General features: G+C 45.9%; 4 protein-coding genes across 6 annotated transcripts; 3 read left to right on the top strand and 1 right to left on the bottom strand.

Annotated features, from left to right (window-relative positions):
• Positions 1 to 40: 40 nt before the first annotated feature.
• LOC6547337 (endoplasmic reticulum metallopeptidase 1) lies at positions 41 to 5,101 on the top strand. 2 transcript variants are annotated; one of them, XM_001974761.3, is made up of 11 exons: positions 41 to 401; positions 1,890 to 2,548; positions 2,611 to 2,971; positions 3,030 to 3,413; positions 3,471 to 3,651; positions 3,715 to 4,043; positions 4,105 to 4,204; positions 4,265 to 4,367; positions 4,430 to 4,622; positions 4,680 to 4,772; positions 4,834 to 5,101. In XM_001974761.3, exons 1-11 carry the CDS (start codon positions 369 to 371, stop codon positions 4,999 to 5,001), a joined length of 2,604 nt encoding a protein of 867 aa, XP_001974797.1. In that variant the 5' UTR covers positions 41 to 368; the 3' UTR covers positions 5,002 to 5,101. The 2 variants fall into 2 exon arrangements, with proteins under 2 accessions (XP_001974797.1, XP_015012184.1); XM_015156698.2 differs by lacking the exon at positions 41 to 401 and adding an exon at positions 964 to 1,216.
• Positions 5,102 to 6,335: 1,234 nt separating this feature from the next.
• Positions 6,336 to 9,960, top strand: LOC6547482 (endoplasmic reticulum metallopeptidase 1). Its single transcript, XM_001974762.3, has 7 exons — positions 6,336 to 6,408; positions 6,975 to 7,660; positions 7,731 to 8,662; positions 8,722 to 8,906; positions 8,962 to 9,105; positions 9,168 to 9,370; positions 9,430 to 9,960. The coding sequence occupies exons 2-7, from the start codon at positions 6,975 to 6,977 to the stop codon at positions 9,878 to 9,880; spliced, it is 2,601 nt and encodes an 866-aa protein (XP_001974798.1). The 5' UTR covers positions 6,336 to 6,408; the 3' UTR covers positions 9,881 to 9,960.
• On the bottom strand, positions 9,947 to 15,773 carry LOC6547483 (endoplasmic reticulum metallopeptidase 1). The gene is made up of 11 exons (XM_015156368.2): positions 15,600 to 15,773; positions 12,585 to 13,261; positions 12,418 to 12,502; positions 12,234 to 12,354; positions 12,022 to 12,176; positions 11,577 to 11,960; positions 11,337 to 11,517; positions 10,949 to 11,274; positions 10,678 to 10,889; positions 10,338 to 10,620; positions 9,947 to 10,279 (listed from the first exon to the last, which is right to left on the bottom strand). The coding sequence occupies exons 2-11, from the start codon at positions 13,253 to 13,255 to the stop codon at positions 10,112 to 10,114; spliced, it is 2,586 nt and encodes an 861-aa protein (XP_015011854.1). The 5' UTR covers positions 13,256 to 13,261; positions 15,600 to 15,773; the 3' UTR covers positions 9,947 to 10,111.
• Positions 15,774 to 17,831: 2,058 nt separating this feature from the next.
• On the top strand, positions 17,832 to 22,617 carry LOC6547484 (endoplasmic reticulum metallopeptidase 1). Of its 2 annotated transcripts, XM_026980981.1 has the most exons (10): positions 17,857 to 17,877; positions 18,123 to 18,430; positions 19,478 to 20,145; positions 20,206 to 20,563; positions 20,619 to 21,183; positions 21,246 to 21,430; positions 21,486 to 21,629; positions 21,691 to 21,790; positions 21,854 to 22,248; positions 22,318 to 22,617. In XM_026980981.1, exons 2-10 carry the CDS (start codon positions 18,425 to 18,427, stop codon positions 22,483 to 22,485), a joined length of 2,589 nt encoding a protein of 862 aa, XP_026836782.1. In that variant the 5' UTR covers positions 17,857 to 17,877; positions 18,123 to 18,424; the 3' UTR covers positions 22,486 to 22,617. The 2 variants fall into 2 exon arrangements, with proteins under 2 accessions (XP_026836781.1, XP_026836782.1); XM_026980980.1 differs by having other exon boundaries at positions 17,832 to 18,430.
• Positions 22,618 to 22,948: the final 331 nt, after the last annotated feature.

Raw genomic sequence — 22,948 nt, 5'->3', positions numbered from 1 at the left:
ATGCAATTACGAAGCATATAAAACCTCTTCTAGTGCGATAGACGATCGAAACGATTGCTATCTTTATCGAGTGCCGCACACAATTGTTTTGTTTACCGCACACACAAACACAGTTGCCCGAGTAAACACGAAAATAATGCGCTGGGTGAAAAGTGTAAATAACAGCAACTAAGAACTGTCAACAGAACGCTGACCATTATTCTGAATAATTCAGTTAGTGCCGCAACGCTTTGTGGTCGAGCGGTATTAAAACCGAGCTTCGGAAACTTTGATCCCACATTCGGCGGCTAAAACTCGCCGCGGCAAAAACAACAACGGCGGCTTCACTACTACATACATAGATACCGGAAGAAGAAGAGCGAATCGGAATGAGCAGCGAAACGGAGGAGAAAAGATCGAAGGTATGGATGCAGATTTAAATTGCGCTTTCAAATGCGCAAAGTGCACTTAGAGAAATGAAGTACAAAATGTCAGTCGTAGAAACTAAAAAAACACATTCGACTGGGAAAAGTAACTATATTTTTTTGGTCACCAAACCCAACGTTGAAAAATATTACCGATGTTTAAATATGAAAAGTTGTATATAGTATATATACATACAAATGTAATCATTATTATTTCATAGTTAGTTAGAACGTCGTACTAAACTGAATACAAAACTAAAACCCTATGCTTTTTTCATACAAAAAACAACAAATAGGTATTCATTTTTGTTAGGTGTAAAAACCAGATAAGATATGGGAAAAAGTTTGCCCTCATAATTCTGGTGCTCTAATTAATTGATTTATCGGATCGGTCAAGTTCAGAATTATGATCAATCCAAGCGGAAGTTATGTAGGCATTTCTCGCAGTCCAGTCCAATGAAATCCAGCCCCGCCAAACCCCCTCTACCCTAAGTAGATATAAACATAACCGAACTACGACCGAAAGATAAGAACTTTGTATGGTGGGCGAGAGAATAAAAGAGCTACTTCTCCCTGTGGAGAGGGAATTTGAGACCGGTACTTTAGGATAACCAATGCACTGGAACGGTTCAGTAGAGCGTTGGACGCCGGCGCGATCGGTTCATTGGTAGATCTTGCCCAAATACCGGGAATCGTCATCCGGAAACATGAGTGGCAGTGAGAAGAATGTGCGGCGACGCGTCATTACGCCGACCAGCGATCCTACGAATGTGGATCCATTGCTACGGCCCCGCGGTTCCCAACAGTATGAGGTAAGCACCCATTTTAGGTCCTTGATTAGATTGCTCTTGAGTTGGGTGTGGTATGTGCTAATCAACGCCGATCAAAACAGTCGCAACATGAGCATTACCCATGGCTGAGTTCCCACAGAATCGAACATATTCGGCCGCATGAGTGCAGTACTTATCTGGAAAAGAGCCGATAATTAACGCACAGTTGATACCCTTGAGATAGCACCACAACTCTTCGCCCTAGTTGCACCCCTTAGTTTATCTATCTGTCTGGCCTTAGTTTAGTGGAGCAATTGCCAACACAAGGAGGTATACTATCCACCCATAAGCAATTCGATTTTCGGTGGCAACAGGTTTTGCAACTTTACCAACTGGCGGGCTGACCAGCGATAAGATAACCGTTGATGGATTAAATCTAACTTTCGACTTGATAGCTATAGTCGATTTCAATTTCGAAATTGACTCATGTCGAGAGCCAAACGTAGGTGGTACTACAAAGTTCTGGGTAATATCCATAAGGTGTGAATGGATATGAAACCGTGCCGAGAATTATCTATCTTTAGGGGGTCTTAGTAAGTTTATATCACTAAGTTTGCGGAAGTTCCGAAAAAGATAAGTGCCTTATATTTTGTTATTTATGTTATGTGTAATCTATTCTCTATAATTATATAATCAATACCATCTCCATTTTTAGGCTCAGCCCAATGGCTGTGAGCGAGCATTTGTCAAGCGAAGCAAGATCAAGTGGTTCTGGGCACCAGCCTTCCTTGGATTCTGGCTGCTGCTTTATGTGACCATCTCGATCCCCGCCTGTCACCGCCTTCCCCGCCCGCTGACCATTCAGGATGAGGACAAGCACCCCGACCAGTTCATCGCCGAGCGCGCAGAGAAAAATCTGCGGGAGCTGGTGACCCTGGGACCCCGCGTGGTGGGCAGTCGACAGAATGAGATGGCCGCGCTGAAGATGCTGTCCCAGAAGATGCAAAAAATTCGCTCCGGCACTGTCAACGATATTGAAGTGGATGTTCAGGTGGCCTCCGGCAGCTATGTTCACTGGTCCATGGTCAACATGTACCAGAGCATTCAGAATATTGTGGTTAAGATCAGTCCCAAGAACTCAAACAGCACCACTTATCTTCTGGTGAACAGTCACTACGATTCGGTGCCGGCAGGACCTGGCGCTGGCGATGACGGCTCCATGGTGGCCACTATGATGGAGGTACTCCGTGTGCTGGCCAAGTCCGACAAGCCACTGAAGAACCCGGTGGTTTTCCTGTTCAACGGTGCCGAGGAAAATCCTCTCCAGGCCTCGCATGCCTTCATCACCCAGCACAAGTGGGCCAAATATTGCAAGTAGGTCAAAGGAGTGCTTTTTATCTAGCCAAATTTAACTTACTTTCATTTCACCCGCACAGGGCTCTTATCAATCTCGATTCCTGCGGAAATGGCGGTCGAGAGATCCTCTTCCAATCGGGACCCAATCATCCCTGGCTGATGAAGAACTACCGACGTGCCATCAAGCATCCATATGCTTCTACCATGGGCGAGGAGCTGTTCCAGCACAATTTCATTCCCTCCGACACGGACTTCCGCATTTTCCGTGACCACGGATCGGTTCCCGGCTTGGATATGGCCTACACCTACAACGGATTTGTCTACCACACGCGGCACGACACCGCAGAGATCTTTCCCAGGGGCAGTTTCCAGCATACTGGTGATAATCTGCTGGCTTTGGTCCGACAGATTGCCAACTCTCCGGAGATAGAGAATTCCGCGGTAAAGTGGCCCATTTAGTAGAGAGTATAGAGTAAATTACTAATATTGCTGTTTTTAGAAATACGCCAAAGGTCACACCATATATTTCGATGTGTTGGGCTGGTTCCTGGTTTTCTATACCGAAACCGAAGGCATTATCTTGAACGTTATCGTCTCCTTGGTGTCCATCGGTATTTGTGGCTACGCTGTCAAGTTGATGTCGGTCAACTCGGGCATAAAACTCGAAAAGATCCTCAAGAAAGTTGGGCACACGCTCCTCGTTCAGATTCTATCTGTTGTTGTGGGAACCATCCTGCCAGTTCTGCTCGGTCTGTTCATGGATGCGGTGCACTTGCCACTGTCGTGGTTCTCGAACTCCTGGCTCATTCTGGGCCTGTACTTCACCACATTCTTCTTCGGCTTGGCCATAGTGCCCGCTATGTATTTCCACTGGACTAAGCAGGTAAGCATTTTTAACATCAGATGTTTCACTGTTTAACTAACATTATTTTTATTCCAGGATAAGCTTCCCATTGGCCAGCGGATTCAGCTTTTGCTGCACTGCCACTGCGTGCTTTTATCCGTTCTTGCCCTGATCCTCACTATTTGTAAAATTCGATCTGCTTTTGTCCTGATGCTCAGCTGCTTGTTCTATACAGTGGGCTTGATCATTAATATTGCCACCAAGCTGCACACCAAGGGTGAGTTGAATCTCAGAGATTGCGCATAGATTGCTTTATAATAAGTCTTTTTATCCCCAATAGATGTTGCTTGGGTTATTCCGCACATTGTCTGCACTGTGCCACCATTTCTATTCCTCGCATATTTCTCGCACGGATTCTTCACCACGTTTATTCCCATGTTCGGTCGTTTTGGAGAGAACCTTAATCCGGATCTGGCGGTGGCTGTTTTCAGTGTTGCCGTGGGCTTCCTGTGCTGCGGTTTCATTATCCCTGTTCTGCAGTTGTTCAATAAATCGAAGACCATTATCTGCGGCCTGTTGGGCATCACGTTATTGTGCTTCATCATTGCCATGACACCAATAGGATTCCCCTATCGTCCAAATACGAATGTCCAGCGTTTCGCTGTACTGGTAAGATATTATCAAGTTATTTTACATGGATAAGTAACAAGTTTTATCCTTTCGATTTTAGCATACCAAGCGTACCTTCCACGACGCCGAAAACAAAGTGCGCCGCCAGGAATCTGGTTACTTCATTATGCCCCAGGACAGACGCACTTACACTGTGAAAAGTAAGGTCTACTGATTATATATAGGATTCTTGATTATTCAAGAATTTGTTTTCTTTTTAGATGCGGTCATCAACATGACGCAAGCACAAAGAATTGGATCCGATTGCGATAAGGAAATTAATTGCGGATTGCCCCTATACAATCAGCGTTGGCATAAGACCAGGTAAGTTTCCTATGCAAAAAGTTAGTGTGAATTGGTAAGCTAATACGCTTGAGTCCTAATAGAAAGAACAGCTTATGGATACCCGCATCGGAACCTCGTCTTGGCGAGAATCTGCCGACGGTTATATTGCTTTCCAAGAACACAGTGTCGGCCACCAGAATTCGCTATGAAATGCAGCTGAGTGGACCCAATCACATGGCGCTCTTCATTCAGCCCTTGAATGGAGCAAAGATGATGGACTGGTCCTTCCATCAGGTAATAACTAAGTCCACATTAAGCCTGAATTCCATGTTAATATCTTGCCAATTGCAGGCTCCCTTGCGTCTGAGCTTTGAGCCACCATACTTCATCTACTTCTCCTGGGGTGTCAATGGGGATCCACTTAAATTCTGGCTGGAACTGGAGGTAAGTTATAGAAAACTCGACAAAGTTATTTGCCTAGAAATACATTTGCCATATCTACCAGAAACCCAACGGAAATTGGAACTCTTCTACACTGGAACTTGGTCTCGGAGGCCATTGGACCCATCACAAGGAGCTAATAACGCCGGACTTTAAGAAGTTCCTCGACAGTTTTCCCCACTATGTGGATGCCACACCCTGGCCAGCTTCGTTTGAGAGCCGGATCTTCTAGAGAAGCTATCTAATGAATACATTTGTGTACCTTAGTAAAATAAATATCGTCAGAACTTTGTTCATCAGATATGAAAAAATATATTAATTGATAAGCGTCACTTATAGCTAATAGGTTTTATTGGACTATTGATTTATCAATAATTAATAATTACTAATCCCCTAAGCTATGCGGCCAATATCAAAGTGTTGCGATTGCACAAGTTGGCCAATCTAAAGTTACATAAGGCCTACATGTAGAATGAGTTTTCTACATGATATCGACGTAGAAATGAGGAATGCCGAATATTCTACCAAGAAGAGTGTGTGTACTCTCGGTGTCCGTAAAATAAATGACCAAAATTCGTATTGACTCGAATTTTACGACACCGTCGGGGAATAATCGGCAATATACTAATACTAATTTATGGTGCAAAATTAAGCCAGTTGGCCAGTGCCACACGCAAAAATATAAATGGCGAAATCGCCCATCGCCCCCAAATGAGAGAATTTTTCATAACGTCCATTCACGGAAAGTGTGATGCAGACTGATTTTGGATTGTCAGATTAGGATTTGGTAATTTAATATGTTCGAATGCTTATCAGCATGAATAGTTAAGCATTTCCGATGGATTATCTAAAAGGTAAATACAAATTTAATAAACGTGGGACCAAATGTTCACAGTAGTATATTATGAGCGGTTCTTTACTCGTAATACGTCCTGCTAAGACATATTTATTAGTATTTAGCCCCGCTATAAAAAACCTAAGGTAATAAGAAACAACCAGTGCCAGACAGGCATTGTTATCTTACCCGAAAATCTAATATACAGCGCTAAAAAAATGTTATAAATTTATTTTGGGTCCGTGGGGTTTACCACCAAGTCATTTAATTCATTAATTTTAATACCATTTGTTGCATTGTTACTAAGTTATTGCTGTTACTCAAATTTTATATGAAAATTGTGGCATTACTAATAAATTCGTAATTATATTTACACGTTTAGAATTTATGTGATCCGATAAGACGGTCGTATTGCCCAAATTAGCGAGAGCAAGCAATCTAAATTATTTTATGTAGGTTTTATGTAGATTTTTTAGATTTTGGACCCCACAGAAAGATCCCCGCAGAACGTGAGTCCTAATCGGCTTAACAACGGGGTCCATAAAAAAGTTATAAAGAGAAAATGCTTCTGGTATCGCCTATCGCTGGATGTAATCGTTTTATGCGCCGAAATCGACGATTACAATCATAATATTTAATTATTATCGCTGCCATGGAGGCGATAAGAGTTCCACGGCGCTGGACCTGGGCCCTACTTAATTCTTGGGAACCAGCCTGGATCGTCTTAGTTGCCCAACGGCTGGGCTCTGGTGCGGTTGTATTTTAAAGTTTGTGATTCCGGTGCGAGTCGCGTGCGATCTGAAGGTTAGTGCCCAGGCCTTACCATATTTCAGCGGACTTGGCTGATTAAGATCGCATAGTGTCCTCAAAGTGGTTGCGTTCCTTTCAAATATAAGGCTTGCTGTGGAAAATGTAAAGTCATGTCTGGTGATAAGCTTGCGAAAAGAAGGGATCCCTTTCGAAGTGAACAAAATGTGCCGTATCCATGGGCGATAAGAAAGTTTATATCGGCCATAAAATAGGACCTACTCTTGTTATCGTTTGCTGTTTTTAGAACAAGTTTTTGTGGCATTTCAAATTTTGGAGACCATAAAGTTAAGTGCCTTGTAGGGTGCTAATGGCTTTACGACCTTTCTACACTCTCCAATTGCAGCAATTTATGATATTCTGAAAACTTTATGGCTTCCATTCGTCCGATCGAAAGACTTCGATTCGCAACCACTCATATAGCATGAGATAATAAATTATTCCCAGTGCAATACGCGCAGATCGTTTTGTTCAGTGCCTACAAGTATGCAACGTTTTCTTGTTAGTTGGCTAGGTTTTCTTTCCAGTTGAACGACGTATAACTTTCGGATTTCATCTTCCAGATGTCTTTCTCAATCCTTGACATTACAGAGGAGAAGGATGGCGGCAAGGCCAGGAATAAGAAGTGGCCTTGGTTCGGGGCACCCATTTACGCGGCTGCCGCCTTTGCTCTGTTCTATGCCGCCGTACTGCCCAGTTTCCACAGCTACCCGAAGATGCTGTACCAGAGTGAGGAGGCACTGCATCCGGATGAGTTTATCGGCGAGCGGGCAATGCGCCAGTTGGCCGAGTACTCGGCGATTGGCAACAAGATGAGTGGCTCCATCAACAACGAGGTGCACACGATCAATTTCCTGCTGCGGGAGATCCAGAAGATTAAGGACGAGGCCCGATTGGATCTCTATGACATTGAAGTGGACACGCAGTACTCTTCGGGTGGCTTCCACTTGTGGGGCATGACCATTTCCTACACCAATCTCTCTAACGTGGTAGTAAAAATATCCCAGAAGAGTTCGGACAACGAGAACTATCTGCTGGTCAACTCCCACTACGATTCGGAGGTCGAAACCCCTGCCGCTGGAGATGATGGCGTCATGGTGGTTGTCATGCTGGAGACCCTGCGCGTAATCTCGCGCTCCGAAAAAACCCTAACCCATCCCGTGGTTTTCCTCTTCAATGGTGCCGAGGAGGCTTGCATGCTCGGCTCCCACGGATTTATCACACAGCACAAATGGTCCAAGAAATGCAAGTAAGTTTTCTATAACTTCCAAGAGTGGAATACCCAAATCACGCATCCATTTCCACGCTACAAATGTCAGAGCTTTGGTGAACCTGGACTCGACTGGAGCCGGTGGTCGTGAGGTGCTCTTCCAGACGGGTCCCAACCACCCGTGGTTGGCGAAGTACTACCAAGCAAGTGTACCGCATCCATATGCCCAGACCCTCGCCGAAGAGCTGTTCCAGCATAACTTCATTCCCTCGGACACCGATTTCCGCATCTTCCGGGATTACGGAGGCGTGCCTGGCCTGGACATGGCCAGTGTGATGAATGGATATGTGTACCACACCGAGTTTGATAACTTCAAAAACGTGGAGTACGGCACTTACCAGTCGACGGGCGAGAACGTACTGCCCCTGGTTTGGGCTCTGGCCAATGCTCCAGAACTGGACAACACCACGGCGCATGAGAAGGGACACACCGTGTACTACGACTTCCTGGGCTGGTTCATGATGACCTACACGGAAGCCGTGAGCGTAGCCATCAATGTGGTGGTTTCTGTGGCGTCCTTCGTTTGCATCGGCACCTCGGTGTACACCATGACATTGGACAATGGTGCAGATGCTCCGAAGGCGGTGGTGAAGCGATTTGCCATTATCTTCCTGGTTCAAGCCGTAACTCTGTTCGTGGCCTGCGGCTTGACCCTCCTGGTGGCCGTATTCATGCAAGGCGTGGGTCTAGCCGAGTCCTGGTACTACGGAAAATGGATGGCCTTCGGCCTGTACTTCTGCACCTTGTTCTTCGCCTTTGGCATGCTTCCGGCCATCTACATCGGACTAACGAAGAAGAAAACGAACATGAAGTTGGATCAGACCATCGCCTGCTTCATGCACGCCCAGTGCATCCTGCTGGCCCTGCTCTGCATTATCCTGACCATCATGGGCATTCGCTCCAGCTACTTTTTCATGGTGGGCATTTTCTTCTACGCGATTTCCGTCCTGGTGCAAATAGTTCTGAAGCTCACCCTGAAAAGTGAGTATTCTGGCAAGATTTCCTTGACTGATTTTTAAAGGATTTCTTTTTCCCCTTAGAGAGCTACTTCGTGACAGTCCACCTGCTGTTCCAGCTGCTGCCCTTCCTCTTCTACACCTACATCTGCTATGCCACTCTGGTCACCTTTGTACCCATGGAGGGTCGCGATGGCCCCGAAAGTAGTCCCGATGTGATGATATCAGTCTTCATCATTGCAACCGCAATAAACTATGCTGGTTTTGTTGTAAGTTGATTTAACCAACATCTTTGTTTTAAGATATTCTAAGCCTATCTTGCAGATTCCCATCATGCACAAGTTCCGGAAGCCCAAGATTGTATTCTCATCGTTTGGTGTGATCACAATTGTTTTCATCATCTTGGCCTGCACATCCGCCGGTTTTCCATTTGTGAAGCAACTGGCGCCTCAGCGTTATTATGTGCTGGTAGGTTCCTTAACCCATTTAAAGATACATTTATGTAACTTAGAATTTACTTTTGCCTGCAGCACACTCAACGAACATTCCACAACTTGGATGGTACTAGTAAGCAGGACTCGGGCTACTACATTCAACCCGTGGATACACGACTCCATGAACTGGACGACACTACTTTCAGGAACGCAGAGCCGGAAAGCTGGACGGCAGCCACCTGTGCCGCTGAGCCCTACTGTGGACTTCCGCTGTACAGTGGGCGCTGGATAGAGTGGAAGTGAGTGGGAGCTCTCAACCAGACCTAAGTTGCTAGCTAACCATTTTCCCTTATCACAGAGACTCTGCTCGTTGGATCTACAGCTCGCCACCCGTGATCCCAATGAACATAAGCCTAAGCCTGGTGTCGAAAACTTTCCTGACAGGCAACAAGGTGCGATATGAGTACAACCTGAGGGCCAGCGATCGCGTTATGATGTACATAGATCCGCTGGACAACGTCGAGGTGACAGACTGGTCCTTTGACCACACACCTTTGGTGGAGAAGCACACACCACCCTACCTGATCTATGCCATATACTCCCAAACCGAGGAGCCCCTCAACTTCTGGGTGGAGCTCGAGCACGCGGCGAGCAACACAGAGGGACCCTACATGAAGCTGGTTGTATCCGAGCACTTCCAGTACCATCCGGAGCACTACACCGAGGACTACAAGGAGTTCCTGGCAACCTTTCCCGATTGGACCTATACCACCGATTGGTTCTCGGCCCTCGAGAGCTGGATTGTATAGGCGGCGATGAGAATATAGACTCCAAAGTTGGCGTATCTTAATAAATAATTTATAATATATATTAATAAAATACAAAGTAGTAGCTACAGTGGTCTAATCGTAAATTCTAATACAAGTTAGGACGTGCCATGCGTATCGACACTTTGTTCGTTGGATTAGGTTAAATGGTAGCTGAGGTGTCATGGCAAAATGGGATTGAGTTGAGTTCGTGAAGGAACTTTGAGTCCGCACTTAAAGCTGCCAACTGTTGTAGGATCCAATCCAGGAGCTGACATGCGCCCACGGCGGAAACGTGGCCAGGAACTCCCGGAAGTCTTCCGTAATATACATGTCGTCGTGTATTCGATGACCCATTAGCGCTATTTTGAAAGTGCCACCCGACCAATTTGGGTCATCGTGCTGGAAACAAGTGGTGAGTTAACTATTCCCCTGCCCAATCTATAGATATTATTATTACCTCGAATTCCAGTGAGAACTGCAGGGGCTTGGGATCTAATGCATAGGACCAGTACACATAGTATGGAGGCTCTACACTTGCATCCAGCGGATCTTTGATGAAGGACCAATCCACCAATTTGCTGCCGTTTAAGGGTAGAATGAATATGCTCGTGTGACTTGGCCCTGAGATCTCAAGATCAAATTTGATATTTGTATCCGATCCACTCGATTTATCCAAAATAGTCAGCGTGGGAATGTGATCCCTATTCGGCTCCGGCCCAGGCACAAAATAGCTATTGTCACTGAAAACAGGTAAGACAATAAGTAAAGCTAAGTTATTTGATGTTTTTGCAACCTACACTGCATTTAACCAGCGTGAGCTGTAAATGGGGAATCCGCACATGAGCTCCGAGTCACAGTCGATGCGTTCTGACTTGGTGAAGCTTGTGTTTTCAAAGAGGATGTCATCCACGGTATGGGGACGCCGATCGACCGGAAGGACAAAGTAACCCGAGTCCCTATGACTAACCGTGCTCGCCGCATCGCCATTGTGGAAGGTTCTTGCCGTGTGCTGTTAGGGAACATCATATTTAGGAACTAGAATGCATAGGTTATAAGCAACAGACATACCACAGCGAAGAATCTTTGGGGAGCCGTCTTCTCGGCGTATGGAAAGGCAATCGGTGTGGCGGCAAATATAATAAACACTATCGTACAGATGCCAAACATTGAGATAATGGTCTTCGACTTGCGGAACAGGCAGAACAGCGGCACCAGGAAGGGTGCAAATAGCAGAACCATCAGGGCCGTAAAGAAACCCATCAAAATCTCCGGATTGGTATTGCACTCGCGTCCCTGCATGGGCACAAAAACCACGTAGAAGGCATAGCAGCAGTACGTATAGAACATGAAGGGCAGCACCTGGCAAATGCAGTGCGGTATGAGCCACAGGAAGTCTGAAAGACAGTGCAAAAGTACTTTAAGTAATGCAAAACATAGCCAAGGTAGTTGGACTTACTGGTTCTGTGTGCCTTGGTAACCAAATTGATCAGCACGGACAGAGTGTAGAAGCCGATGCAGAGCATTATGACAAAGGCGGAACGAATGCTGTAGCTCACCATTATGGCGGTGATAATGGTCAAGATCAGGCAATGCGAATGCATCAATAGCTGGATGCCATAGCCCAGGGGTAGGCCATGCTGGAAGGAAAAAAAGCGTTAAGATCTTGATTAAGTACATTGACACTATGTCGACTCACCTCTTTAGTTCGACTAAAGTAAATACCTGGCACAATGCCCATGCCGAAGATCATGGGGCAAAAGTACAAGCCAAAGAGCATCCAGTTCTGCGAGAACCAGGACATCGGTAGATTGACCGCGTCCAGGAACAGCGCTATCGATAGGACCAGACCAATGCCCAGAGCAACTCCGGCCACCTGGAGAGCGGCCAGGATGCCAAACTTCGCCCAGATCCGACGGCGAAACATGCCCGTGCTGCTGGACATCATCCAGATGTACAAAACGATGGTGACGCAGACCAGGACACACACGGTAATGTTGATGATGATACCCATGGTCTCCGGATAGTAGACAAAGAACCAGCCCATCATGTCGAAGAATATCATGTGTCCCTCGGCGTATTTCTAAATGGAGTAGATTCCGGTTTCAAACGTATGCCATTTACAAGTCTTTCGTGGAACCCACCGATGGATTCTCCAGTTCCTCTGCGTTGGCCAGAGCCTTGACCAGAGCCAAAATATTTTCGCCAGTCAGCTGGTAAGTGCGCCGCGGGATGAGATTAAAGCGATCATATTTGGTATGGTACACATAGCCATTCAAAGTCTGCGCCATATCGAGACCTGCCGACCCAAAAGTCTTGGTGATTAGCCACATTTTCGTACTTCACTTTATATTACCGGGTATATGGCCGAAATCGCGGAACACGCGATAATCGGTCTCTGAGGGAACAAAGCCATTCTGGAACAATTCCTCTCCGATAGTGGAGGCAAACGGATGAACTATGTTTTTGCCGTAGTACTTGACAGAAATAGAAACAAGATTAACAAGTATCCAACGTGTAGGAACTAATGGGAGAGCTACCTTCATCAGCCAAGGATGATCGGGTCCGGATTGAAATAGAATTTCTCGTCCTCCACTGCCGGCCGAGTCCAAGTTGATGACCGCTCTAAAAAATATTACAGTTTATTTAGTACCGAATATATTTTTATATCTAAATCCTAAACGTTTTGTACAAGGACTCGACTCACTTGACGTTTTGGGCCCAAGGATGCTGGGTGATGAATGCGTGGCTGCCCTGCAGTGGATTCTCCTCAGCTCCGTTGAAGAGGAACACAACCGAGTAGGTGAGTGGGGTCTCGTACTTGGTGATGACCCGGAGAACCTCCAGCATAATCACACACATCATTCCGGCGTCGCCGGCACCCGAGCTTCCCGGCACGGAATCGAAGTGGGAATTGATCAGCAGAGCGGCTTCACTGGTGGCATTCTTCGGCGACAGCTTGACCACCACATTCTGGATGCTCTGATAGACATTGACCATGGACCAGAGCAGATAGTTACCGGACGCAACCTGGACCGTCTTCTCGATATCGTAGAGATCCGTTCGCGCATCGTCGATGATGTCACCTATCTCGCTGAGCAGAAACTGCACGGCCACCTGTTCGTTGGCCGCACTGCCCACGACCTTGGGTCCGATCTTGGAGAGCCTGAGCAGGGTGTTCTCCGCCCGCTCCCCGATGAACTGACCCGGCTGCTGGCGCTCATCCTCGAGCGTCTTCAGCCTCGGCATGCGATGGAAACTGGGTATTACCACCAGGTAGAAGAGCAGAAACCAGCAGGACACGAACAGAGGAGCCCAGTACCAGCCGATCTTGCTGCGATTGTAGATGATCTTCATGTTTTCGTACTTTGATTTCATTGTGGCCTGAAAGGGGACGAGCATAGCCACATTATTGGTCACCAAGCTGAGCATTAAGAGTGCCGGAGTCATCAACCCCCACTAATTAAGCTCAATTGTCGAATTCCAATTGTGACGCATTCGGCTGATAAAGCTCTGCAGATATGTGACGCCTCACCACGGCTAATCGCCTCCATTTCTCTGGTGCGGTGGGGAAAGGGTTGGCTTAATGCAGCCACTTGAGCGTGGAGCATCGATTAAATAATTAGGGGTCGTGATAAGCCAGTGCGAGCGACTTAGAGCTGTCAGCAGGACGGATGCCAAGCGTTCAATATTCCATTGAAATCAATCAGAAAATATGTTGATAGCGCAAACGTGAATGAGGTTCTTGTCTCGTGAATACTCCACATTATCGAATCACAGCAGTGATTATTCAAAGCATCTGCCATAGATAATACTTATCGGGTATGCGGAGTGTCAAGTGGGCAGGAAATGAAGTAGGCTGCAGAAACTTAAGTGCTCACAAGCTTTTGTAATTTATATTTGGGGAATTGGTTGGCGTGGAGATGCTTTTCATTGCGCGTAGATACAATCCGTACCAAATTTCAGAGCGGAAAACATGTGTTCACCATTTGGCTGTTTGGGTGAAAAGTATCGACAAACGCAAATTAGCCAACGACATTGAAATAATGCAGCTTTAGCCAAATAAACAATGAGTCCATATTTATACTCGGCGTTTGGGGATCTAACAATATTATTCGCATAGGCATTCTGAGCAAATCAACATTGGAATGAGACACATTTTGTAATTTTTCGGGCGGTATTTCATGCTTATTTATAGCCAACTGGGCTATACTACATATATTATCGTTTAATGTTCACACATGTGAAGCGGCTGCGTTTTTGTGTGGGAAATATTTAATAACAAATTTGTGTTTGTTGCCTGTGCCGCTGTGGAAATACACTATTGTTGTTTCGGATGTTGTTAAATCGAAAGTGATGAATTTCAGGCATTTATCGTCATATCCACATCTGAACAATGCAATAAAAATTTCATTTTCTTTTAATTTAGAAAATCAAATGTATCTGCTTTTCTGCAGGCCTTAGAAGTTTTTAGTATACGCAGCCCACAAAATATTACAAATGTGCCATCACCATTTGAAATGGCCCACTAAACTTTTCAAACATCGCATTTTCCGAGATGAATGTGCACTAAAATAAAAACTGACGCGAGTCTGTCCTAAAAACAGATAGGACCACTGGGTAGAAAAACTACGGGCTACTGAGGCAATTAAGCGAAATGTTTTTATTTTCTCGCTTTTCCGCAAATGAATGCAAAAATACCATTGGGATTACAGTGCAACATCGACATCGACCCATTTTCCACTGACTTCTAGGTGACCCGCGCCGGCGGCAAGAAGACGAGCGGCGATTAAAAGTGAGGCAAGTTGGGAAACCAATGGGATGTGCAGAAGTAATCTCCTCGAAACGCTTATCGATTGAACTAATCACTTTCCACGGCAACGAGAACAACAAACAAACACACAGAGAAAACTCTCTGTGCGGCAGCCACGCCTACTTAATGACCAAAAAATGTGGGGGGAGGTGGAGTGTAGAACTATTTAAAGACAATTTGAATGAGGGGAATTGAAAGAAGTGGAGAATCCAAAACCAAACTTGCGTTGCAGAGGCGTCGGCAATCAACTGTGACAACAACAGCGGGCAAGAAAAGCCGGCTAAAGCAACAAACAAGTCAAAGGTCTGCGGACTATCGGATACCGTGTGCATACCTATAGGCCATAGGTGAAATACTGTAACTTACAACCTATTGTGGTCTAGGCTTTCATCAAGTTCCGTTGGGCAGCACATAATTGTTAGCTTCTTAATCGCGATTTGAGATTGAAGACTGAAAGGTCGTTCTTAGGGTTTAACTGTTGGTGAGAAAATGATCCTATGATCTCTTCTTTCAATCCCATTACACTGCTACTCACAATACAATCCCACAGTATAGAAACAACCTCAACGCGCGACAACAACCGCGTTTGTTTGGACTAAACTCAGGCAGACGCATTGGAAAAATAAAAGAAGTTGCGACGAAAACAATCAACAGCACAGATACGGATACAAATGCGGATACAGATACAAATGCAGATGCAGACGGCATTCAAACATAAACACACATAGAACGCGACACGCTGCAAGGGCTTGAGTCAATAACCTGCTGAGGAAAGGAAGTTGCGGCTGCACTTGCGGTTGTTTGTTGAAAGAAAGGCCCCAGATGAAGCAGAAGAAGAAGACGCAGAAGAAGAAGAGCTACAGAATGCTGGTCTCCACGGCAAAGAAGCCTGGCAACTGTTGTTGTTACCTTTCGGCCCGCTGCAAGAATCTTCCGTCTGTGCGAAGACGATCACTTGCACCGTAGAATCGCCGGCACAATTAGTTGGCACTCGCGTTGTCTTATTAGCACATATGTATGACCGAAAATAAACTGAAACTAGTGGGCGAGTGGAAGGCGAGTCCAATTGGAAAGGCGCTCGCTTCTTGGCCGCTGGCGATCAGCTGATTGGAGGCGGGGAGTACGACTGTCCCCTTCGACGGTTGGCGTTCGTCTGCGGCTGCGGCTGCGGCTGCTGCACTGCGCCGCTCACTTGGCGACAGAGCTCTCTGGCCCCTCTCTTGCTCCGGCAGGAGGTTGGGGTCACCAGGGGAGCTACTCTCTTTCATTTCGGTTCGCTCGCACTCGCGTTGTCGCCTGATATTTGGTGTTAAAACAATCCAGATGCCAAACGGCATCGGAATCCGTGGTAAGCATTCTAGCGTAGCATTACTCCTTTGGCCACAAATCGGGGTCACCAAGGCTGCGCCTTTTCCTGCTCTCTTTCACTCTTACTCTCTCTTCAAACACTGCAATCTTGTGCAAAGATATCCTTTCTTTCGCTCTCCTCCACTCACTTGTAACTGCGGTTGCTTGTTTAGTGACTAGTTATACGTACGAAATCTTCTGGTAACCGTACTACCGTAATGGAACCGCTGGCCGAACGGAGGCAACTAAAACGCCGGACAATGCTACTGGCAGTTTTATACGTGCGGGATTTGTTGCGGATTCCGGTGCTCAGGGCTCAAGAGCCGCCGGGCTTATCACAAGTATCGAGTTATCAATGGCGGACCTAATCACTAATCACTAATTTGACAGGTACAACTGGACCGGTGGGGTGTGCCGAGCTCGGCGGAGGACCATCGCCTGTTTCATCCGTATACGCATAGCGATTACACTCGTAATTGCCTGCAATCGAGGTAAAGTGCAGGCGATTAGTGGGCTCCCTGTGATTTCACGGATTCCGCGCAACCAATTTGAAGTTGCGAAAAGTGACAGTGGTTTGGAGATAAGGATTTGCCAGACAAACGACACTTGAGACGATTTCCCCCTTAGTCGACAAAAATCGTTTGCTTGGTTGCCAAATTTGTTTATATTTGCCCCACGGATAAGAATCGCGTCTATGTAAGCTAAGCAATTTGAAATTACACAAAAGAAACGAATTCTCAGATACGAATAAATGGAAATATGGCTGATAGGAATAAGGTTGCAGCACATGGATGTTTGTTAAGAATTGATACCCTTCAAGTTTCCTGGAAACTTGTTATAGGGAAGCAATATAAACAGTTGGGAAATACACATTATAATTAAGTTGAGTGTAGAATACGTGCTGGGAGCTAGGTGATGGTATCAGTTTGGGTGACTATGGTAAAATAACTTTGCAAAGTTGTTTCTATCAATATATTTTCTATCTACAATAATGTTGGATAATCTTAGCAATAAGGAATTACACGCGAACACTTTTGAACTTATTTTTGGATTGATAAGGGGCATAACAACAACTGGAATTCCTATGAGCTTTATTGCACCATTCTTATTACTTTGTCAGCGACTAATTGGGGGTTTACAAGTTTAATTGCCTCTATCATAGTGTACCTAGAAATGAACAGTAATGGAATTTAAAGCTATTTTGCCGCTTGTTTTCAAGATATACCTTTGAAAACAGATCGGCTTGGGCGTATTCAAATAATTTCTCGTCCGATGTAAACTAATCATATGTTAATTACACATTTCAAAATGCTGGCGCGGGAAATCTCGAAAGTTTCTTTGTGGAATTCGTGGGTGTTCAGATACATTCAAAACTGGAGATACAGGTACAGATAGGTAGCTCAGTTCTTCGTTCAGTCGAGCGAGAAAACGGTTGACATAATTTGATAGCCGCCCACCAGTTTCCCAGCTATCGAATCCACTCGGGCGGAACAACCTGCAGCGACAATTCAATAGACAGGTGAATCTGAAATACATGCGAAAGCAATTCAAATACGTAAACAATCTGTTAATCAAGCGAAATCAGCGGAACCCAAAACCCTGAAGAGGACCTGGTGCTGTGGGCAAAAGCGAGACAGAATCTGCAGCAGACAAAGGCGGAATGACACATAAACGAAAATGGAATGAAATCGGCGACAATCGTACAACTGCCGGGCACAAATTAATTAGTAAACTCTGTTGAAAAAGGCGCAACAAGTGGGGCTGGAATTCGGATTGCCAATGGGTATCTGGGTGTACCCGGGAGATGCAAGCTAATGCCAGTCAGTCAGAGGTAACGCCAGTGAGTAGTCACATCTCGAGGTTACGGAAGCAGTACGATATACTCGTACCATTCGGTTTCGCTATCCTAAACTTTATGGACATCGTTTGACATCTAATTCGCAAGTGCCGCCGAACCGAGTATCTGAACTATTGGTTTCTGCACCCTTTACGATACAACTGGACAAGCTCGATTCGCCATAAAGATAAAAATTGGTTAGCGAATTGCTGGTGAAATCTAATAAAATACCCGCCCATTTTCCCCAGAAGTACTACTCGTTTATCGTGCAGCTGCTCCGATATCAAAGAATCACCATTACCACCGATATTTCCTCCATCGTTGGCGAATTCCCAGACCTCCAATGCCGCTGGGCCTCATATATCTTTAGGGGACCCGAGCGACTGGTACCTCAATTGGCACTGGAAAGTTGAGGTCCCCGTTTGCGGGAGAACCAAAGGATTGAAAAAGCGGAGCGGTCCGTTAGTGTTTCCTGGCGTTTTCTGGAGTCCTTTCGAAGGATATAAGACTGTGATATTCGAAGTACCAGTGCTAAAATTCCTGTGACAAAATGAGTGTACGTATGGCAAGTGAATGTGGTGAAACATTAAATTACAATTTCATGAAGGGCAATGAAAGGATATTGCTAATATACCAAGAAAGAAAGCTCTACTGCAATTAAAAAATTAACATTATTCAGTTTATGACACCAATCCAACCGAAACAACTTTAAGAATGTGAATTTAAGCACCTGCAATCAACGAATTTAAAAAATCTACCAAGTTTCTTCGTGGAACTCGTGGGTGTTTAGATACATTCACAACTGGAGATACAGATAGGTGGCTTAATTCTTCGTTCTATACGGACTATACGATTTGTGAAGTGCACTGAAACATGTTAAATGCCAGGACACCAGTACAATCCACAATCAATGTGCAAAGTTTAGCCAAAGTCAACTGGAAAAGAATTAAAATAAAAAGCAATAAAGATAGGAGACCGATTAAAACATGACTAACTTCAAAAAGGCCGCAGTATTGCAGAAATTGCGAATTTCGCAGCATGTCAGAGCGATAAAGGTGCTGTTACCCATTAATTGGGGCATTATCGCTTTATGGCTGCAAGTTCGGCGGCTTTATGGCCTCCACAATCTCCAAGTGACCACACGCCCGTGAATCATGAGTTTAACACGCGACGAAAGCACGATTTCTCAAGTCGTGCATTGTTTACTGGGGAAATCAAAAGAGAAAATTAAGGAATCATGGCCGTGAAGAGTCTTATCGATTAATACGGATTACGAGGCAGTAAGAGTTTATATTCCGGCTGATACTCTCGGCACTTCTCCGTCAGTATCGCCACTGGATTCGGTTTGCATAGAAGTCTGCGGATTGTTCCAGACCCAAAGTTTGCCAAAAAAGCTATAAGTTGCCGGGACTTTTTAGCTGCTCTTAGACAGGCGGCTGCCAGACCAAGATTAGATATTGGTGGGCCATAAAGCTTAGCCAATTTTGGGCAATCTCAAAACTTATCCCCATGAAATCGCACCTGTAGTTAGTAGCACAAATATTTGAATACACTCGTATTACTGACGATCTAGCACAATCTTAATTTTCAAAATTACTTGCAGTTCAACTCCAAGTATCACATCGATGTGGACTTCGAGGTGCCCAAGAAGCTGCAATGGTACTACGCTCCCGCCTTCTTCGGCTTTTGGCTTGTGCTCTACCTCTCGCTGGTCAACACCCAGATGAACCACATGCCCCGCCCACTGACGCGCAGCGATGAAGCCAGTCATCCCGATTCCTTCATTGCACAGCGGGCCGAGGACACCCTGATCGAGCTGACCAGGATTGGACCACGAGTGGTGGGCAGTATGGCCAACGAGGAGACTGCCGTGGAGTTCCTGCGCGCCGAGGTGGCCAAAGTGGAGGCCGAGATGAGCGAACTCCTCGAGATCGAAGTGGACGTGCAGCAGGCCAGTGGAGCGTACATGCACTGGGAGATGGTCAACATGTACCAGGGCATCCAGAATGTGGTGGTGAAGCTCTCGGAGAAGAACTCGACCAACGAGAACTACCTGCTCATCAACAGCCACTACGATTCGGTGCCCGGAAGTCCAGGCGCTGGCGACGATGGTTCCATGGTCGTGACCATGCTGGAGGTGATGCGTGTGATAGCCAAATCGGGTGATCCACTGGCCCATCCCATTGTCTTCCTGTTCAATGGAGCTGAGGAGAATCCCCTCCAAGCATCACACGCCTTCATCACCCAACACAAATGGGCCAAGAACTGCAAGTGAGTGTGTCCTTCATCCTATTGTAGTATAAATTTGCTATTAAATGGTGCCCTTCACAGAGCTCTCATCAACTTGGACTCGGCCGGCTCTGGTGGCCGGGAGATTCTGTTCCAGTCGGGCCCAAATCATCCGTGGCTGATGAACTACTATCGGAATGTCCCCCATCCTTTCGCCAACACTCTGGCCGAGGAGCTCTTTCAGGCTGGCTACATACCCTCGGACACGGACTTTCGCATCTTTCGTGACTACGGAGGTGTTCCCGGCCTGGACATGGCGTACATCTTCAATGGCTACGTGTACCACACCAAATACGACAGGATCAACGCATTTCCACGCGCCTCCTTCCAGCACACTGGTGATAATGTCCTATCATTGGCCAGAGCGCTGGCCAATGCTCCGGAATTGGATAATACGGGCGTAAGTCTGCAGGAGCTGCATCAGAAGGCTGTAGCTAATCACAATCCAATTGCAGGCCCACTCCGAGGGACACAATATATTCTACGACTTTCTTGGCTGGTTCATGATCTTCTACACGGAGACGACGAGCATTATTGTGAATGTGGTGGTCACATTGCTGGCTCTCCTGGGAATCGGCATATCCATCTACTACATGTGTCTTCGCTCCGGATGCAGCTGGAAGGGTGTCCTCCTGCGGTTTTCCCTCACCATTGCCATTCAGTTTGTCTCCCTGCTCTTGGCCATTGGTCTAGCAATGCTGGTGGCTCTCTTCATGGATGCCGTTGATCGTTCGATGTCCTGGTTCACCTCATCGTGGACAATCTTTGGCCTGTACCTGGCGCCCATTGTATTCGGACTGAGCATCCTTCCCGCTCTGTATCTGGAGAAAACCAAGAGGGATCCCCTGGGCCTGGGATTCCGCATCCAGCTCTTCATGCACTCCCACTGCATCTGCCTGATTGCGATAATGCTCACCCTGACTGGACTCAGTATCCGATCGGCCTATCTGATAATGTTGTGTATTCTGTTCGACATCGTGGCGCTAATCATCAACTTGGTTACCAAGTGGCACCGCAAGGGTGAGCCAAAGTTACTGGCTTAGATCCTAATGAGATACTTATTTAATCCAACCATCTTGCAGCCTATTTGTTTGCCATCGCCGTCACAGTTTGCCAGATCCTGCCCTTCGTCTTCTTCACATATCTGTGCACCGTGGCTCTGGTGACCCTGATGCCCATGCAAGGACGTTCGGGATCATCGACAAATCCGGACATGGTCATAGCAGCTCTGGTCTGGTTATTCTCTCTCATGTTTGCCGGTTTCATTGTGGGTTACATACCAATACATTTTCTAAGCTTTATACTAATTATTTATAAATTAGGCCCCCATTATCATGTTCTTCCGCAAAACGAGAACGATAGTCCTGTGCTTCCTGGGAATAACCATTCTGTTCATCATTATTGCTGTCACCAACGCAGGATTCCCCTACAAGGAGAAAACTTCCCCACAGCGTTACTCCTTGATCGTAGGTTTAACTTTGGTAAACTGTTTATTAATTAGTAATTATTTAAATATTGCATTTGAAGCATGCCCATCGTCGTTTGCATAATGCGGACGGCAGTGCTCGTATAGATGAGTCTGGACTGTATATTTATCCGCAGGACCGTCGTTTTGAGATTGCTCGAGGTAAGCCTGCGACGAAGTGGTTAGATTTCGATTATAAATAAGCAAATTAAATTGCATTTTTAGATGAAATTGACGCCATTGGAGAGGCGCACAAAGTGAGCGACTTTTGCGATGAGGAAATGTTTTGCGGCATGCCGCTTTACAATCACCGATGGAACAAGGCCCGGCAGTACAGCATGTGGATCGAAACGTCGGAGTCGCCAGAGATACCCACCGAATATCCATTGCTGGTCCTGCAGGACTCCAGCGAGCTGGAGACTCCCGCGCAGCGGAGGTTCAACTTCAGCGTGGCAGGACCCTCGCACATGGGCATATTCATCAATGTGAAAAACGATGCCAGGATACTGAACTGGTCCTTCAATGACACGCTCATACGGGAGCAGGCGGAACCGCCGTACATGGTGTACTTCTCCTACGGACTGGACGACAGTCCTCTGGAATTCACCATCGATGTGGAGGTAAGCGTGCTAGCTTCTGGAATCAGTTAATTACCCAGAGGTAACAGCAAGTTAATTGCTTATTTGCAGAAGACGACCTCGTCGTTTGACATGCCGACCCTAGAGATTGGCATTGGGGGTCACTGGGTGACCCAGGACATCACCGCTATCGAAAAGCTGAGCAGCTACATCAATCGATTTCCGTCGTATGCCTATATTCAGGGATGGGTTGGAACCTACGAGACCTGGTACTTCTAGGGCAATACGAACATGATATTGCTACTGATTTACTAATTGTAGTCATTAAGCGTTAACCATTAAATGTATAGAATCTGATACAAAATACATATTTTATTAAACTACATTACGAATACTATAATTACAATAGAGAACCTTGGTTTTTCCTTATCATTGCTCCAAAAGTTTGCTTTGCATAAATAAAACAAGGAATGTGTAAACAATACATGTAGATGTTTAGAGAACTTTTTTCCTATAACAAGCAAATCTTAGGGGACCATTCATTACGTATGTCCGCTCCGGCAACATAAAATCGAAATTCATATTCAATGTAGCATTTGATATTGCTAGAAACAGAGGTCGCTATCTGTTGTTTTTGAAACGGAGAACTAAGTGGGCTCTTTGAATACTTGGACCCGTTATAAGAGATTTTGGAAAGAGATCACTGAAGCGGGAGAATACGGAAATAATCGAAATAATCAGA

This window comes from Drosophila erecta, unplaced genomic scaffold (genome assembly GCF_003286155.1).
Source record: "Drosophila erecta strain 14021-0224.00,06,07 unplaced genomic scaffold, DereRS2 tig00000092-arrow-pilon, whole genome shotgun sequence".
In the NCBI taxonomy this organism is placed as follows: domain Eukaryota; kingdom Metazoa; phylum Arthropoda; class Insecta; order Diptera; family Drosophilidae; genus Drosophila; species Drosophila erecta.
The sequence above is the reverse complement of the archived record's forward strand: the minus strand, read 5'-3'. Positions and strand labels throughout refer to the sequence as shown.

Coding starts and splice junctions, on each gene's coding strand:
- LOC6547337 (XM_015156698.2), top strand. CDS start 1,112: ATGAGTGGCAGTGAGAAGAATGTGCGGCGACGCGTCATTACGCCGACC. Junction 2,972..3,029: donor CGGAGATAGAGAATTCCGCG/GTAAAGTGGCCC, acceptor TGCTGTTTTTAG/AAATACGCCAAAGGTCACAC. Junction 3,414..3,470: donor ATTTCCACTGGACTAAGCAG/GTAAGCATTTTT, acceptor TTTTTATTCCAG/GATAAGCTTCCCATTGGCCA.
- LOC6547482 (XM_001974762.3), top strand. CDS start 6,975: ATGTCTTTCTCAATCCTTGACATTACAGAGGAGAAGGATGGCGGCAAG. Junction 8,663..8,721: donor TCTGAAGCTCACCCTGAAAA/GTGAGTATTCTG, acceptor TTTTCCCCTTAG/AGAGCTACTTCGTGACAGTC. Junction 8,907..8,961: donor TAAACTATGCTGGTTTTGTT/GTAAGTTGATTT, acceptor CCTATCTTGCAG/ATTCCCATCATGCACAAGTT.
- LOC6547483 (XM_015156368.2), bottom strand. CDS start 13,255: ATGAAATCAAAGTACGAAAACATGAAGATCATCTACAATCGCAGCAAG. Junction 12,355..12,417: donor ATCATCCTTGGCTGATGAAG/GTAGCTCTCCCA, acceptor ATTTCTGTCAAG/TACTACGGCAAAAACATAGT. Junction 10,280..10,337: donor AGTTCTCACTGGAATTCGAG/GTAATAATAATA, acceptor ACTTGTTTCCAG/CACGATGACCCAAATTGGTC.
- LOC6547484 (XM_026980980.1), top strand. Junction 21,184..21,245: donor TACCAAGTGGCACCGCAAGG/GTGAGCCAAAGT, acceptor ACCATCTTGCAG/CCTATTTGTTTGCCATCGCC. Junction 21,630..21,690: donor CACAGCGTTACTCCTTGATC/GTAGGTTTAACT, acceptor TTGCATTTGAAG/CATGCCCATCGTCGTTTGCA.